The 17149-nt window shown below is 50.7% G+C and overlaps 1 protein-coding gene across 1 annotated transcript in view; it reads left to right on the top strand.

Moving 5' to 3' along the window:
• Window positions 1-17149, top strand: part of IGDCC3 (immunoglobulin superfamily DCC subclass member 3) — an 84907-nt gene that overhangs the window by 50302 nt on the left and 17456 nt on the right. Inside the window, exons 5-7 of the mRNA XM_068696416.1 lie at window positions 1081-1218; window positions 6817-6975; window positions 11310-11475. Coding sequence (XP_068552517.1) covers window positions 1081-1218; window positions 6817-6975; window positions 11310-11475 — 463 coding nt within the window. The remainder of the gene's footprint in view (window positions 1-1080; window positions 1219-6816; window positions 6976-11309; window positions 11476-17149) is intronic.

The raw sequence follows: 17149 nt of genomic DNA on the forward strand, positions 1-17149 counted from the left end.
AGTATTCCTCTCTGCAGGTGCACGGAACATTTTTTGCCAGCAGCAGCTGTCAGATTGTTTAAATTCCTTAAACACTGCTTGACCTCGGCATTTCTGGCGTGCAACCCAGATCTCATCAGCAAGGGAGAGCATAAAGGGAGAAGGCTAACGCAGAGGTTGTTGTCTCCTGCTGATGGAGAACTGAGAATATCTCACTTTCCTCTGCTTCTGCTCCCCAAAAACTGGAGTGGAGGCCAAAAGGAGCTTTGGCCCAGGGGTAAGGCGCTTTCTGGTGGCCCAGGAGATGCAGGTTCAGCTGTGCTGTACCTGACACGGGATGATAGTTTGGTCCTTGCAGTCTCCTTTTGTCCGGTGAAATGTGGTTGTCTAGTTTCCAGTGTCCTTTATTTTTATGGGTTTATTTTATGGGTCCGTGCATCATCTTGTGTGACGGGTTTCAATCTCGGCTGCTGCCTGTTGGTGCTACCGTAGTGCAAATAAACAATTTCTGGAGTTTCCTCTCAAAAAGATGCCCAGCAGGAGACAGAGACTGCCACCTGCACTTCCCTCTGTGTCCCAGGGCAGGGTTTTTGGAGCAAATGACACCAGCAGCAACAGAGGAGGCTTGCACAGAGGTAAATTTATGCATTATGGAGCACACAGATTAATTAGCAAACCGAGATGCTGCAAGGTGAAGCAGCTCTTTCATTTATTTGCATAATGTCTGTGTAAGTCTGCACAAGCTGTCCTGTAGCTTGTGTCCTCCCTGCAAACCACATCCAACCTGCAGGTCTGCTCACTGCAGCTCGCAGCAAGGTTTCTTCCCTGTGCTGCCCGTATGTGGGTGCTTAGAGCAGTGCCTGGGGCTGGGTGTGGCTGAATTTCCCCCAGAAATAGCAATTCTGGAAAATTCAGAAAATGCAACAGCCTCCTAAATACCGTGCTCCCTCTGTTTCATGTGCATCTCGGATTTATTGGGGATTACACCAAACGCCTCATTGATACCTAGAGGATGGGTGAAGCCCTCTGTGGCTCCGTTCAATAAGAGAGGATGTCCCGAGGCCCCGGGGATGCCTTCTAACAGTGATGCTGTCCTTGCAGGCTCCCACTCCACAGTTTACAAGGACCCCATGATTCTCGTCGGACCGGAGAACCTGACGCTGACGGTGCACCAGACCGCGGTGCTGGAGTGCATCGCCACCGGCAATCCCCGGCCCATCGTCTCCTGGAGCCGCCTGGGTAAGCCCAAGGATTCCTTCCTCCTCTCCATTGCCACCACGTAGCAAATTGGTGATGCCAGGGAGTGTCCCACGCAACAAGTGATCCACCCTTTCCTTTCCTACGGGGATTAATTGTAGGCTTGAAGTGCTTTTTATCTTGTCTGCGCTCAGTTTTTTTTTTTCCTCCCTGCCAAGATCGTGTGTGTAGCGGTTAGAGAAGGGGGCTGGTTAAACCCGTAGATGTTTCCTGAAAGGTGATAATTTTAGCGTTCCCTGAGTGACAGCGTCTTCTTCAGCTGCATCAAAAACATCACCACTGTTGGCCCAGAGAAGCAGAAGCGTACACAAACACGTCTTCCACGTGAAACAGACTTGAAAGAAACTCGCTGCCTGTTCAGGGAGTTGGAAAAAAATCTTAGGGGGCAGAGAGAGCTTAAGGTAGAGTGTCTGAAGCTCTGAAAATACAGATGCTTGCTGCTGGGGTCGGTGATGGTTTTTAATAAGCATGGAAACCAGAGCCAGGGTCTGATGGCATCACACAAGCAAAGTGCAGTTTCTCCCTGTCCAAAAGCGAGGGCTCTTTTAGGCTTATACCGTGGTAGTAGCTCAGAAAATACTTTGTGCGGAGCAACACTTCCACCGCCCAACAGAAATCCGTGCCGAGCAAAGAGCTGACGGCTTTTCATTTATCTTCTGGAGCTCGCAACTGTGTGAGCACGCTGTGGGGTTGGGCTCAGTTAGCATTTCCCAAGCCCTCGTGCTCTGCGGGGTCACGTTGTTTTTCGAAGCTAATCTCCCCGAGTCACCCGAGGTGGCTGTGAAGCACGAGCAGGGATAATCCGGCCCCATAAAGCAGTGCTGGGTGCAGGGCTTTGCCCCCGTGGCTCTCCGAGGGCTGTGCTAATGGGGTCTGGCCTGGCTTATGGGACGGTGACTTCCCACTCAGAGCCATCTGCAGGGGACAAGGACACGCATCCAGCAGCACTCACACCATTTCTCCATGCTTCCCCTCCAGCTTGCTTCCTCTGGTGGCTTATAAAACCAACTTGTGTCTGCTACCTTCTTATTTTTCCTCCAGAGCCATAACCATCAGATTGATGCTGTTTTAAAAATTCCCCAGACGAGCTGTATCACTGTTTTGGCTCTCTTGGACACAAGGCAGCTCTACGTTAGAGCTCAACTATAATAAACTACGTTATAATTGCCTTAATTATAAGTGCTTATTACCTTCTTCAAAACACTTGTCTCTAAAGAGCAGTGCAGTAATGAAGATGTAATAGCTTCGTGCTAGGTTTGCCTGGATGGCGTGAGCTCAGCATTGCCTTCCACCAAAAATAAATACCCTCCCCACGTGGCCTTGCAGCAAAGCAGCAGATTTAGAGCTCCGAAGTGGCAAAGAGACTCTTGGTAGTGATTTCAGAAGCCGTGTCTGTGTCATCTGGAGGTGGGAGAGGGGTTATGTTGGGCAGGGAGGTTCTCTGAGCATCTGTCCTCTACAGGTAGGTTCCTCCCCTATGAGGGTCTCCTTCCTCAGGTTCTTCTGGCAGACTTGGTTCAGCTTAAATAACCAATTTTATTTTTTTTCCAAGGTAATTTTCCAACTTACCTTGCAAAAAAGCCTTCATCCACTCCAAGAAATAATAAAATCCATGGCCACAAATCTTAAAGAGGCACAATAATTAAAATGTAAAGCTCACTTCTATGTGAACATCTCTCTTGCTTGCTCGAGGGAAACCTCAACCACGGTGTTGCCATTACACCAGATCTGTGCACAGGGCTTGTTGCCATTTTGGAGTATCTGTTTGAACCCTTTCGCTCACAGTTTTGACGTTGTGGCATTTCTTCTATCAGAAAGCAGCAAAGAACAATTTTGCTTTTTCAGCTTTCAGTTGCAAGGGAAAGCAACATTTGCACTTTTTGCTTTGGCTTTGCGAAAACCTGGCCGGTTTTCAGGGGGAGAGGCAGCTATATTTTGCTTAAAGGAAATCATTCGAATTCTGGGCCGGTTTTTGAGTGTCACACAATCAATTTTGAATTTAATTTCCTTGGGAATATGTTGTAGCCCCTGACCACAAACAGAATTCCTGTGTCTCGCAGCGCATGAAATGTCAACATTCATTAGGGAGCAGGCTCTGAGAGAAACGTAAAATCATTAAGGGTTTGTTCAGGGGAGATAGGGCTTTTCCTTTCAGAGCTACGCACTTCAGGCAGGGACCTGTATGCGTGCACAAATGAATATCCTGGGCACTTACTGCAAAGCCTTTTGAATGAATGACGATTTTAATGTATCCTTACCCTTTAAGTGACAGGCCACTGAGCTGGCCTCCATAAAAGGTACCAGGGCAGAATAATACACTATTTAGAGAGATATAGAAAAGTGAGGCGAAAAAGAAAAGACAGTGATTATCTGATAGCGTTATACAGAAGTTGTCAGAAAGGGTCGCACAATGGGAAGGAAATTACTAAAGAGGGAGCCATTCAAAAAGTAAACCATGCAACAATTGCAGGAGCCAATTAATTGGTAACTTATTGGACACAGAAGCTTGCAATAGATGGCTGACTGGTTGACAGGAGCGCCGTTCCTGTAAGTGTTTAGAAATAATAGAGTAAATTTCACCACTTCACATCCTGAATAGTCAACTGTTGCAATGTACTCTAAATATGCTAATCCGCCGTGCCCGGTGTCGGACAGAGCAGGAGACCCATGCGTCTCCAAAGTGGAAGGCTACTATGGCACAATACAAAGAATTCACAAAAGACCTAAATGATCAACATTAGAAAGTTGTTACTTTCTTTCTGCTCGCTCCTTCCAAAAGAAAGGCGTTGGTGTTGTTGCATATTCATATCGCCCGGCACGTTTTCTCGGGGCCCCGTAATTGGTGCCGCTGTGCCAATCACCGGCTGAGCAGGCGGAGAGCGGGCTCCAGAAAGCATCACATACACCTAGGAAAAGAAATAACGGGGCTCACAAGCCCCGGACTTCACCCCAACGGGAAATCTGGAGACCTCTGCTTGTCCAGAGCTGGATGTTATTTGGGAGCATCTCCCACTTGGAGAACGGTCTGATTTAGTAATCAGTCACCGGCGGCTCTTCTCAACTGGCTGAACCTTCATTCCTCTTCAGCTGGGGACTGAGATGATCTGGCAGACATTTCCCCCTAAACTGGTTTGTTCTCAGGCCTTCAATCTTCTGCTTTTGAGTTCATAAAAAGGGGAAGGTCATAGTAAGTGAACAAGTTTCAAGCCTGCGTGGGTCCAGAGAGCTTCAGGGACTGAGCAACAGGGTTAGCTTTTGCAGCCTTCTGGGTCTCCACCATGGAGAGATGACTTGGTGATGGAAAGCAGTGCCAGAAAGGTGGGTTTGTGGGGTCTGAATCCCTTGATCCAAGCCACTCAGTTCTCCCTGTAAGAAAAACAGGATTAAAAAGTGCAGATGTTGCTCTAGAAACCTTTTCCAGGACTTATTGGAAAGCAGCAATGGAGCAAGAAGCCTGTGGGCTGATCTGGCACAGTGATCCTGTCCGGCTGCTGGAAGTAGCCACGTTCCCCAAATCAGATGGCAGTGCCCTTGGGATTTCTGAGCACAGAGGGCTTTGTTCTTCAGGGAAATGAAAGATGCTTGGCTGGCAGGAGACGTTTCTTCAGAGCATCACCCTTGTAATTAATAGTTGGAGCTGGAGAGACAGCGGAGGATGTACAGGTATTCGGCCTGTGCAGAGTGCCTGCTGCAGGCTGGGTCTTTTGTGCTTAAATTATGTAGCACATTGTAAATAGTACAGTAAATCTGCTGACATTCAAGTCACATTTCTGTGGTATTTCTTAAGGCAACGATGTGATGGAGCATCCAGGTGGGGACACTTCCCATCTTTCACTGATCCCGTCCCTCCCTCGAGAGGGAGATTTGATTTTTACACCTATTGTAAATACGGACTTGCTAAAGGTCTGACTTAAGAGATGAAATCAAGTTCAATTTGAATTTAATTCAGGCCTCTTTACACTTCAGTTCAAATGATGTTTGAAGGAAATGGTTCCTTCTTATTGCTCATTAAATGCGGGACAGGTCATGTTTTACTGTCCTTTTTATGACCGAGCCATTTACTGCTGCGGTGGCTTGGCCAGCTATGTGATCGTTTAATCATTTAATGACATTGTTTTTCTCTGTCTAGAAGACCCAAGCATTTTTCTTTGCAATGCAAATAATGAAGTGATCTGGCATTGCCTGCCTAATGAAGCAAGGAATCCTTCAAGTCTAAAAATTTCCTGAAAAACAATGCAGAGAGCGTGGCAGGAGAGGTGTTGAGGGAGTGCAGGGTAGCTTTCAGTCCCCGTTTTGCCCGTGTTTCCTAGCACAGTGCTGCAGAAACACCTTCTGTTGCAAAACCACAACTTTGTCTCTCACAGTCTGGAGAGCCAGGTCCGTTTTTGGGTACAGCAGGAGCTCTGAAAGAAATCCTTGGGGATAATGGGATGGATTTTTTCCTTTTACCAAGCCCAACTTTGAAGTGTCTGTGCTGCTGCTGGGGAGCACACGTGTGGCAGTCCCTTGGGATGTTCAGATGGGGCAATCACTAAGGCTGGTTCTTGCCTCTCCATTTCTGTAAGCTCCTTAAACTCCTCCCTGAGCCAACGTAGGAGAGGAACTGGATTGCTGCTTCCCAGCTGATGAACGTGTGCTCTCCTGAACTGCTCCTCCAGCAAAAGTGCTCCCTGCCCTGCCCCTCTGCTCAGACACCCTGACACATGCTAGGATTGATTTAGAGCTGCCTTTGTCAGACAGTGTCTTAAAACACAAACCAATGAAACAATAAAAAGCAATAGCCTGATACTAATGAAACACATTGTAATTAGAGCTGGCTGGGAATTCTCCAGTGGAAAGAGGCTTTGATGGAAAAAGGCGAATTCTCTGATACTGCTATTTCACGGTAAGCACTTCAAGTGCTTCAAAACCTTGTGCTGGAGTCCAGCGTCAGAGCTGGGCTCCTTGGCTCTGGGCTCTTCTGTGTGTTCAGGAGCGAAGGAACTGAAAACCCAGTGTTCACATAGTTTCCAAAAGCAACGAGACAGATCCATCGAGGGTCAGCAGACAAAAAAGCACCACTTCTAGCCCAGGAAATCCCCAAGCCATAAATTGCTCGTGGCTGGGAGGGTGCAGCAGGGGCGTACTGCTGTGGGGTGGCTGCTCTCCTGCCCAGAGCATCTACCTCTGTGGGCAACAGGCTGTTGAGCTGGCTGGATCCTTGGTCAGCCCGATGTATCAATGGCTCATGGAAATTGATATGATTTCTTTTGGTTTTACTGCTTTATTGGAAAGCGTTCTGGGAGCTTCATCTTAACCTGAGCACGTTAAAGCTTCCAAATTTCCTGTGATGGTGCCTTAGTTTTCCAAGCACAGAGTGTGGTTTCGGGCAAACGCTTAGCTGAGGATCCTGGTTTCCTCCAGAAGGCAGCTCTGCTAAGAGCATCGGCTAAAACCCGTTGCCTTTACCTGGCAAATCCCAGTGACAGAGCACGGTGCCACTCCATAAGGACTTAAATCAGACCTCACCAAGGACTGTGCACTGGGGCACTGCACACGAAGGCTCCGGATGTGACCCTTACCCTCTTCTCTCTCTTTCAGACGGCCGCCCCATTGGCGTGGAGGGGATCCAGGTGCTGGGCACGGGAAACCTCATGATCTCGGACCTCACCGTGCAGCATTCGGGCATCTACGTGTGCGCCGCCAACAAACCCGGCACGCGGGTGCGACGGACCGCGCAGGGCCGGCTCGTGGTGCAAGGTGAGCAAAAAGGGTCTGGCAGAGCCACGATGCCCGCTTTGCTGTGCTCTTTGCATGGTCTCTGCCTGCCTCCTGGGCACTGTGATGGGTTGGTGTGGGCTTCTCTGATGGCGTCAGACAAAGCACTTCTTTCCTACACGTGGTTTTGTGTAGAAAAGAGCCAAATAGGTGAGTGGTGACCGAGTATCATTGAACTGAGGCCTCAGCTGCTGGGTGGCAGTGGCTGCCCACCTCCTCGAGGTATTTGGCTCGACAGCACGGGCTGAATTATTCAGCCAAATCACCTCTTACCCTCTGCATGGCTCTTAGTGACATGGGCACTGTTCTCTTATGGGCTGCCTCTGCATGATGGATATCACAGCTGCAGTGACACCCAGCAGTGGATCTCACTCAGAGTATTGCTCCCTGACCTGAATTGGCCCAAGTAAGTCTAAAACCATTTCCAGGAAGTCAGCAAGACCCTTTGCTGTTGCAGTTGACGCTGCATCTGAGCTCTTTGCTCCAATGTGGGTAAAGCAGGAGTGCGGGCTGCTCCCCTTCCCCACAGCAACTGCCCTGAAATGTCACTTGTAGAGGGTGATTCAGCCCAGAGCAGAGATCAGCACTCAAGAAACCAAGCAAATCCCCTCCACATGCTCCGTGCAACCAGTCTCCATGGTGAGGGGAGCCAGGCAAGTATTTCAGAAGGCAAACCCAGCTGGCAGCGTGCTCTGAATGGCAGTAATCCGCCCCTGATTACAGGCACTCACCTCCTCTTCAAGCTAGTCCACTTAAAGCATCTCGCGCTCTCATCAGTTCACTCATTAACTATTGACTGATGATATCCTGAATCTAAAATTACACACCTCCTGCCGGAGCAGGCTAATTGAACCTTTCATGCTGGTGATGGGGAAAGTGCCCTGCTCCAGCCCTGACGCTCACCTGACAGGTCCTGGGAGCCTGTGCAGAGGCTGCAGTCCCTGGGTGCTGGCATCCCTCTTCCCTTTTACCGTGGCAGCATCAGGGAGTGATGCAGGAAGAGAATTTGTACCGGGCTGTGTGCTCCTGCTGAGTCCCAGGTGCTAGCAGGAGGGGAAAAGTTGCAGTTTCTTTTCCTGCTGCATTTTTGGGTGAGCAGTGTAATGAGGGGACCTCAGGGTCCCCTTGTTAAGAGAAACAGAGCCCAGGCATTGCGAGCAACCTGGTGGTACTGAGACAAACCCTTCAGAGCTGCTGCAGGACGGCTCTGCACGTGCTGCATGCAGCTGAGGCCGTGAACCCGAAGGCAAAGCTGATGTCCAGGTATCAGGCGGGCAGAGCCGAAAGAAATTCCTTGAAAAATCAATGAAGCTGTAAAAATGCAGCTATTGAATGCTGTTGGCTGCTTCAGTTAGCAGTTGGGTGAGAGGGGAGAGGGTAGCACAACTTCTCGTCGCTACTGATCAGCAGTTTTTAGGCTCTTTGGAGAGCTGACCTTCACCCCCCAGCAGCTGCCCTAGAGCTGAAGTTCATTTGGGACAGGATTTCTGTGGATTTTCGCCTGGAAAACCAAGATAAGAATTTGTCCTCAGAACTGGAAAAGGCAAACAGAAGAATTGGAAAAGAAAACGGTCATCAGAGCCCTTCAGCGTGGAAGGGAGTTGCTTCTGTGATCAGGATGAGTGGGGGTGGTATGGAGAAATGCAGCCAGGAGCTGAACCCGTGCTGCCATCCACGAAATGTTCCTGTTTTGGGGGCCTGGCCGTCCCCAGGGGAGCAGCTGGACTCATCCCAGGTTTTCTCCCCCCTCCCTCTGAAGCTCATTCCGCCGGAATTTTCCAGCTGAGAGGTACAAATGAGTGCTGGTAGGTTTGTCTGGGAAGAAAACCCCAATAATGACTGACACGGGAGACCGGGGGGTTTTATCTTTGTGGAGACGTCAGCGATGCAAATTACATCCGAAAAAGGGAAGAAAAGCAAAGAGGAGGCCAGCAAAAGCCTGGCTGGAGAGGAAGTGAGCACGGGGCTGGGACAATGGGAGCGCCCTCAAAGCATTGCCAGGCCAGGTACTCGCTGCCTTTATGCAGGGCCCTTGAAGTGCCCAGAGGCACAAATTCACTTCCCCCCACGCCTTTTGAAGGCGGCAGAGTTTTATAATGTGGGAAAGACGGGCAGAAAGAGCCACAGTTCCTGCTGTAAGGAGTTAGCTGGGGCTGAGAGCACGGCCTCCCTCCTGCTGCCACCTCCACCCCACTGCGGGCTGTCAGTGGTGGTCCTCACCCTATAACAGCATCCCCAGAGGTGTCCCCATTGCTCTCGCTCCAGCCTTTCCCGTCTCAGCCTCTCCTTCAGATCATCTGATTATCTTCCTGGGAATTCCTCCTCCCTCCAGAGGATAAGGCCTCAATCCCCCGCTCCCTCCCTCCCTGCCCTCCCCTGGCCGTTTAGGCTCCTTTGATCTCTTTTTGTGAGGCTCTCCCAGAAGAAAGTTGCCATTTTTCTCTTTAAGATCCCGGCGCAGCCATTTGAATATGGCTTTGTGCCGGGCGGAGAATGAAAAAGCCTCGCGGGGGGAGCGGAGGAAGGGCCCGAGTGCTGAAGGGAGCCAGGCCGTGCGTGTGGTGCAAGGGACGAGCAGGCTTCAGTGGCAAGGGAAGGGGAAAAAAAAAAGAAAAAAAGAAAAAAAAAGAAGAAGAAAATCAAAGCGCTTTCCCTCTACCTCCTGCGCAATCTTTTGTGCTTTATTATGTGTTTGGTGTCATAACAAACTGATGGGCTGTGAATGGCCAGATGGTCACCAGTGTTCTCCGCTCCACGCTTCATTTCCTCCTGAAAGCTACGCGGAAAAATGAGATCCCATCTCCTAAATGAGTGCCCATCTCAAGGCCGGGGTTTTGAAGGCTCTGCTGACAATGGTTGCCTTGTTTTCACCCCCCCTTGCTGCTGGCAGAGCCGGGCATCGCTGCGTTTCCTGATGGTTCTCCCATCTCCGTGCCTTGCTGGCGGTGCGAGCCTGGGCTGCGGGCTGGAATTTGTCAGCAGAGGTATTGGGGTTGCTGTTTAAGGCTTAAATTCAGCACAGAAAAGAGTAAAGAGCTCAGGATCCTTAACGAAGCCACCAGCACCGGGAGCTGGGAGCTGGCTGTGCCCATCCTTGGCATCGTGTTTTGCACCTACGAGCACCGTGGGCACAACCTGCGGGATGGAAGCAGGGAGGTGCACGGCCACTTGCCAAAAAATTGCTCCTGCAAAAGCAGGGGGAAGTTTAGCAGGAGGCTCTGGAGATGTGTGCCCGTCAGGCTGCTGGGATCGGGTTCGTTAGCTGACACAAGTCAGGGCTGCCATGCTCCGCTTCCTTTTGATTATTAAAAATGAACGAGGGGGCTCCTGCAAGGCAGAGCAGCTCTGCAGTGCATTTCTGTTCCTTCCTGGCATTTTTGTGGAAAAATTTAATGCTGGCCATCCATTGTGTGATGCTGGTTGGTAAATTCATTACGGGCCCGTGCCTCTCATCTGTTTGTCTTCATTGTGGCTGCTGCTGGTTCCGCGGGATGTTGGGTCCCAGCAGCAACGTGGAGTGTATTTATCACTTTGCCCTCTGAAGCGTAACTGCTTGGATAAACTCACCTCTTTGGCAGTGTTTTGCCTTGTGCTTTCTGTAGGCTGGTACCCTGCTTTATTCTGATAAATGATTTTAAATCTATTCTGAGCTGCTGGAAGTGGGAGAAATCGCTTTCTGTTTACAAAGCCTGATGTTGAAGGTAAAAAACATTTGGTCTTGGGGTGAGCAGCGATTACAGGCTCTGTGGAGTCTTCTCCAAGGTTTTGCAGGACCAAAAGGGTCCTGGGCTGCAGATCTGGGGTAAAAAGGGCTCCCTAGTCTGTTGCCATCAGGAGAATCTGCAGCAAATCTGATATTTCCTGGGGACAGAAATTACAATCTATTGTCAAACAGTTTGCTAATGCTGTATGGGTCCTTTGGGTGAGGCCATGGGGCGTTGCTGTGCCGTTGAGCAGGACTTCCCACCCACCAGCACCATCATTCCAGCACGCAGTCGCTGTCTTCCTTCCTTCCTCAGCATCCTTTGCGCTGTCCGTGCATGCTGATTTTTGCAAGCTTCTCTAGTCAGGGCTGATTGCTGCCAGGGTGATGGATGTGCTCGGTGCCACGCTCAGCAAAACACCACGCACGCTTTCTGTTTTATGCTACCTGCTGCTTGTGCTGTGGGTTAACCACGTATCCCTGGATCTGACAGCACCAGGACTTCCCTTCCCCACGTTTCCAGGCTTACGGAAGGCCAAGCTACGAGGTTTGTGCCAGGGCGAAGTGAGATCGTTGTGATTTTTCTCATCCTTCTCCTCGTTTTTCCCTGCAGCCCCCGCGGAGTTCGTGCAGCACCCCCAGTCCATCTCCAGGCCCGTGGGGACCACTGCCATCTTCACCTGCGTGGCCCAGGGGGAGCCCCCGCCGCAGATCACTTGGCTGAGGAACGGGCAGATCCTGGAGACCAGCGACCACATCAAGCTGAAGAATAACAACAGGTAAGTGGCCGCGTGCTGGCCTCAGCAGCTCCAGATTTTGGGGGGAGTGTCAGCCTGGAGTCACCCTGCACCGAGGATTTGCGTCGCTGGATTAAAAGCCAGCATTTTGAACAATCTTAACTGCGGTAGAAAAGGGAGTGGGAGGGAGGTTGGCTTGCTTTTTGCGTTAGCAAAGGGCTGGCATGAAGGTGGTGGTGTTCAGAAGCAGCTCTGTGGGTTTGACTTGGGCTCTGATACAGAAAAATGCTGGAGCATCCTCTCTGGTCCTACCAGCTGCACTTCGTAGGCTTATATTTCAGTGCTCCGTGCTTTATTATATCAGAATATCAGTGATAGACCTTGACTGGTAATACGGGAGCCCAGCAAAAGTTTTCTTTTGTCCTGATCCTCTTCTGGGTATTTCTGGAAGGACCAGAGCCTGCCCTTGACACTAGCAGCGAGGATGCTGAACCGCAGTGGAGGAACCATCCTTTAACCCCTGCCCAGCCACCTGCTTGGGTGTGCAAACGCCTTTACCCCCGTTTGGGAGAATATCGGCGTGGAAGCTGGCTGTCACTGAGCTTCAGCCCTTCATCTCACCGGGGAAGAGTGTTCTCTCTGAGTACTGAACAAACAAATTTCCGTGATAGGGGACGGGGATGTTTGTGCCGCGGAAATGATACGGTGAGATGCTCTGAGCGGGAAAATTGCCCGTTGACAACAGTTTCTATGGAAATAGCATTGAACAATATCCTGAAAAATAATAGGAGCTGTGTTGTAAACCGAAATTATTGGTAGAGATTTGTACTCTGTGGTGTCATATAGCTGCTGTCTGTGTTAACAAATGTATCTCGTGAATACAACCCCACCTCCATGGAGGGTTTGGACGTTCAGTGTAGCCTGTACAGGCATTATGGCATGTATGGAGAACAGTGGTTTTATTTTTTTAAGGTTCTCTGTAATACAGCTGTTTGCTTTCAGTTTTGAGAGAGGCTTTCTTAAGCTTTATTATGTGAAGGATGGAAAGCTGTGAGTTGCAAGAAGGATGTTTGGGTTGTAATAAAATCTTGATGGGCAGAGGTTTTTTCCGTGCTGGCAGTTTTTAGAAAGCTTCGGTGAACTTTGTGCATGCACACGCAGATGCCACTCGTTACAGGCTCGTGGTGTTACAGTGCATGGTTTCTGAGGCAGGTGTGCTCTTATATGAACAGACCAGAAATGGGAGAAGGGAAATCTTCTCCCATTATTATCCCCTCTGCCTGTTGCTGGGGCTCAGATGACTTGGGGCATCTTCTTAAGCTAGAGCAACGTGATGGTAAAACCAAGCCCTAAAGCCATCGTGCTTGGTAACATTCAACTTTTGGCTTCTTTTACCCTGGTTTTGGTCTACTCCAACCTTCAGCTTCAGGAAAGTGGCCGTGCCTGGTGGTTCCCAAAGCTGTCAGTCTGAAAAATGCCCCTGCTCGTACAGCATGGCTGGGTGCTGCATGAATCGGAGCCACGGATTCCTCCAGGAATCGGAGGAAACAGATCAACGACTGTTGGTTGTTTTTTTTTTGGAGCTTTTTCAAGTTCTCCTTTGTTTCATTCCCATGGGCATGACTAAGTGCTGTAACCCACTTAGTTCCAGGCAGAATTGGTTTGTGATTACGCCTTGGATTTATCAGCCTATTGCACTTGGAAAATATTTGTCCGTGTAGAGATGGATCGCGAATCTACCAGTAATGAAGCTGCTAAACTGCACCGTGAGCTTTTTAATTAGATTACATGGTTTCCTAGAAAATTCATTTGGATTAAAACTCTGCTTAATATGGCAATAAAGGTCTGAATGCCCCCCAAAGGGATTTTTTTTTTTTTTTTTAAAAAAGACTAAATCATCCCAAATCGTATCATGTGCTAATTGATTGCGAAATATATTGGTATGAGGAACCTCACTCTTGTAGACGAACGCAGCTAGAAGCGAGGTCCAGACCTGCAGGACACGGGGCATGGAACTGCAAAGCCAAGGAGAACAAACCCTCAAGGTCAGGGGGCTTCAGAAGATCGTCCTCGTGGAGGTGGGATGGCAGCTTTAGGGCTGGACTCCCTGCAGGTTGGTTGTGGCTGCTTGTACAACATCAAGTAGGTCTCCGGAGCCACTTGCCGTGCTATTTCCAGCCTTGCAGTGCAGTAAAATAAACCTTGCAGGCTGTGTCCAACCAAATACCTCTTCCCTCGCCGTCCCTCTGATCGCCTGATGTGTTGACGGCTTCTTGACACGTTAGCATTAAAGAGCAGCCTTCTGCTGTGCCCCCCTCCAGAGGTGGTGGTTGTGTTTGGGAAGTGCCAGCTGTGTGGGAACAAAATACCCAATCGATGATTAGCAAAAATCAAAAGCGGCTCCGGGCCAGCGGGTAATTGGTGATGAAAAATGCATGAAGAAGGCTCAGGTGGAGGGAATTGTGGGGTTTTCCATTAAAAGCTGTGAATAAAAATCACCGAGGGGGCTGACGCTGGGAGTGTGGGCGTGATGCTGCTCTCAGCTCTGCTTTGGGATGGAGAACTCGGTGGAGCCTTTTGGACTTGGGTGGAGCCGTCCCAATATCCAGCAGCCACATCATTTGTCCCCCTTGGATAATCAGGGATGGCACGACCCTATTTTTTATGGGGTGATCTGGGTTTATCATGCTCCAAAATGCCCCAGCCTGAGAGGTGCAGTGGGCATTGCCAGCTAAATTCCCAGCTGGCATCGCCAGCCTGGCCTGAAAGCTGCAGGGGGAAGGGGTGCTGGTTGGCCACGTTAGTTGTGAGCTCGTGGAAAATCCTGCTTTTTAGGTTATTACTTCAAAACGTACAAGGAAGCATGAAATAGCACCCGAATTACTGCTCTGAAAGGTTTACTGCTTTCTTTCCCTTAACCCAATCAGGTTCAGGGGGATAATTTTCAGCCCCGAAGTATATCACACCGTGGGGTTTATATTGCCCTAATAGCATGGAACAAAGGCCAACATCTTCAGAGGAGGCAGGCTCTAAATATTGATTTTTCCAAGGAGATTTTATTTACAAAATGGTAATTAAGGGACTTCATTTGTTCCAGAGGAAAAAGGCTCCATCAGAACCCGGGCTCAGGTGGCATTTGCTCTCCTCGCTGACCTTTGCTTATCAAGTGTCTCCTTTTTAAATTCTTCCTCGCTGGTTTCCACTTGTTTTAGGGCTCTGCCAATGACTCGCTGTAAGGGCCGTGGACGCTCAGGGCTCATCAAAGAAAATATTCCTCTGCAGTTCAACCTCAGGACGACTTTGCTTTCCTAGCACTGGTGGCGTTACTTAATCCTACAGCAGACAGGGAGAGCGGGCTGCCCGCAGGAATACCCATGCACCTGAGGCAGGACAGCTGTTTTGGTACCAAACCCAGGGAAACTCCACCCTGTCATTTGCAAGGAGGCATTTTACCATGAAACCCATGTTAAATGGGTGAACCCTGGTCCCTTCGGGGCTCACCCTCCCCCCAAACTCTTGATTTTGTAGGGATTTGACACCTTGAGGAAGGTGCACACCATTTATGCAAGGAGCTCGAAGACCTTTGGTGGTTCTGGCAGGGCTCCGCGTAGAAAATCCCAGCTCAGTTCCCAGAAGCATGACAAATACGTGCGCGGAGGACCGGGATGTGAACCAGCTGCTCCTGATTTAAGCATAATTTATGGCTTTGACTTTGTGGGGAAGACACGTGGGGAGGCTGCGCGGGCTCCTAATTGCCTTCGCAGGGAGGGTCTCGGCGTGAGCAGCGGGGCGGCCGCCTGGCCCTGCCTCCCCCAGCGAGCACGGGTCCTTACAGAGGAGTTTGGAGGCAGGACTGAGCCCGTCATGGGGCAGCCCAAGCTCAGCCTCCCTGGAATTCGGTTGAGTCCTTTTCCTCTCCAACACCCATGGCCATTGCTGGAAAAAAAGCTCTGGGGGCTTTCCACTTGGCAGCAGGGCTCTGCCAGCTGTTGGCACTGTCACAACCAACGCAGGGATCTCTCCTCCCTTCCAGGAGCTCTTCCCGAGGTGTTCTGTGCTCCCCTGCGGTCCTGTGGGTGTAAAAGCTTTCCTTTTACCAGGACAGGATTCATTTATGTCTGTGATTGCAGCCTTGATTCATGAGGACAGATGGAGTGGCAGCCAGCTCATCCACTGCGTGTCCTTGGTGTCACAACGAGGCAGTGCAAAGCCAGATGTGAAGCCAGCCAGAAAGATTCAGCTTTTGGGGATGAAATGGTTCCGCTGTCGTGCTGCCTGGAGCGAGAGCAATGCTGCTCATGGATAGCATCCCATTTTGCAGAAAAGAGGCTGTAAGACAAATCCCTGTCCTGCCACATGCTGTCCCCTCCCAGAGGTGCAAGAAGGAGCAGCATCTCTGGCCAGCTTTGCAGGCTTTCCATCCAGCACAGGGCAGGCAGATGGCTGGGATGGTTCCTGCAGTGCTGTGCACCCCGCTGGGACCTGCAGCATCCCTCCAGGGACCCCGATGGGGTGAGTCTGTAACCGCAGAGCCAGGCTGGGCCCCTGGCCGGCGTGCTGCAGGATCTGCTAAACATAAACCCATCCACGTGGGAAGGGATCGTTCTCCTGTATAACACAGCCCGGGGAATTTCAGTTTGGGCACGGGGCTGGTGTGCTGGTGCTGGGTGTCTGCGTTTAGCCCCAGCTCGTTTCTGCCGCCACCAGCACAGCAGAGGGGCTCGGCGCTGGCGGCAGCCCGCTCTGCATTAATTTCATCACACTCCCTCCTTTGTGCGCCTGTGCGCGCGCACGCTGCTGTCCTTCCAGCTGGGCCCCTCTTCTCCTTTGTGCTGCCGAATCGATGAAGAGGCCGCCTTCAGTTCTCAGGCTTTTTTTTTTTTATTTTATTTTCCAGAGGAGCCTTTGGAAAGCCGATCTCCGGTCAGCGGCACCGGACCCCTGACCCGAGCCAGATCAGTCATCTTGATTGCCTCCGAGCTGCGAGACAGCTTGGGAATAGGCGGCTTTCGAGCTGCCTCCCGTGCCCCTCCGTGCCGCGGCTCGGCCGGGTGTGAACGTGCAGCAGCTCCTCTCCCCACTTCCATCACTGCCTGTCAGGGCATTGTGCGGAGCCGTGACGGAGCCCTGGGCTCGCCGAGCGCCTTTGGTGACCAGCAGAAAGCCTTCTGGCATCTCGCCGCGCCCGACGTGCTCGCGGCGCTGCCGGTCTGGCACTCGCGGGAAAGTTTCCCAACAGCAGATGTCCCGAAGTGACAGATTTTTTTTATTTTTTTCCCCCCCTCCTTGACGGGAAGGAAGAAAAGGACAACGCATATTTCAGATGGTTGACACGCGGAGACGCTCTGCGCCTCCTCGTGTGGCAACGACATCTTTCCCTTTTGTTTGAGCTTCCTTAAAAAAAAAAAAAAAAAACGAAAAAAAGCAAAAAGCAAAAAGTGGCCAGACCTGGGAGAGCCGGGGACCACGCCGTGTGCATCCTCCGCATCCCTGGGGTGCTGAACGGGGGAGAATTTTGTTGATAATTCGGATGGAGAGGCACCTGCTGGGGTGCCTGTAACTCAGCGGCAGCCCCTGCCCTCCTCGTGGCAGCTGCCAGCAGGTTTCGGAGCTCACATCGGGGCTTGCAGCTCGTAGAGCTCTGCCTGTGTGTGCCAGGGAGAGAAAAGCCTTGTTTTTGTGGAGCTGGTGTGTAAGTTTAAGAGCTCCTCGTTGT

Source organism: Anas acuta, chromosome 12, assembly GCF_963932015.1.
Source record: "Anas acuta chromosome 12, bAnaAcu1.1, whole genome shotgun sequence".
Classification (NCBI taxonomy): Eukaryota; Metazoa; Chordata; class Aves; order Anseriformes; family Anatidae; genus Anas; species Anas acuta.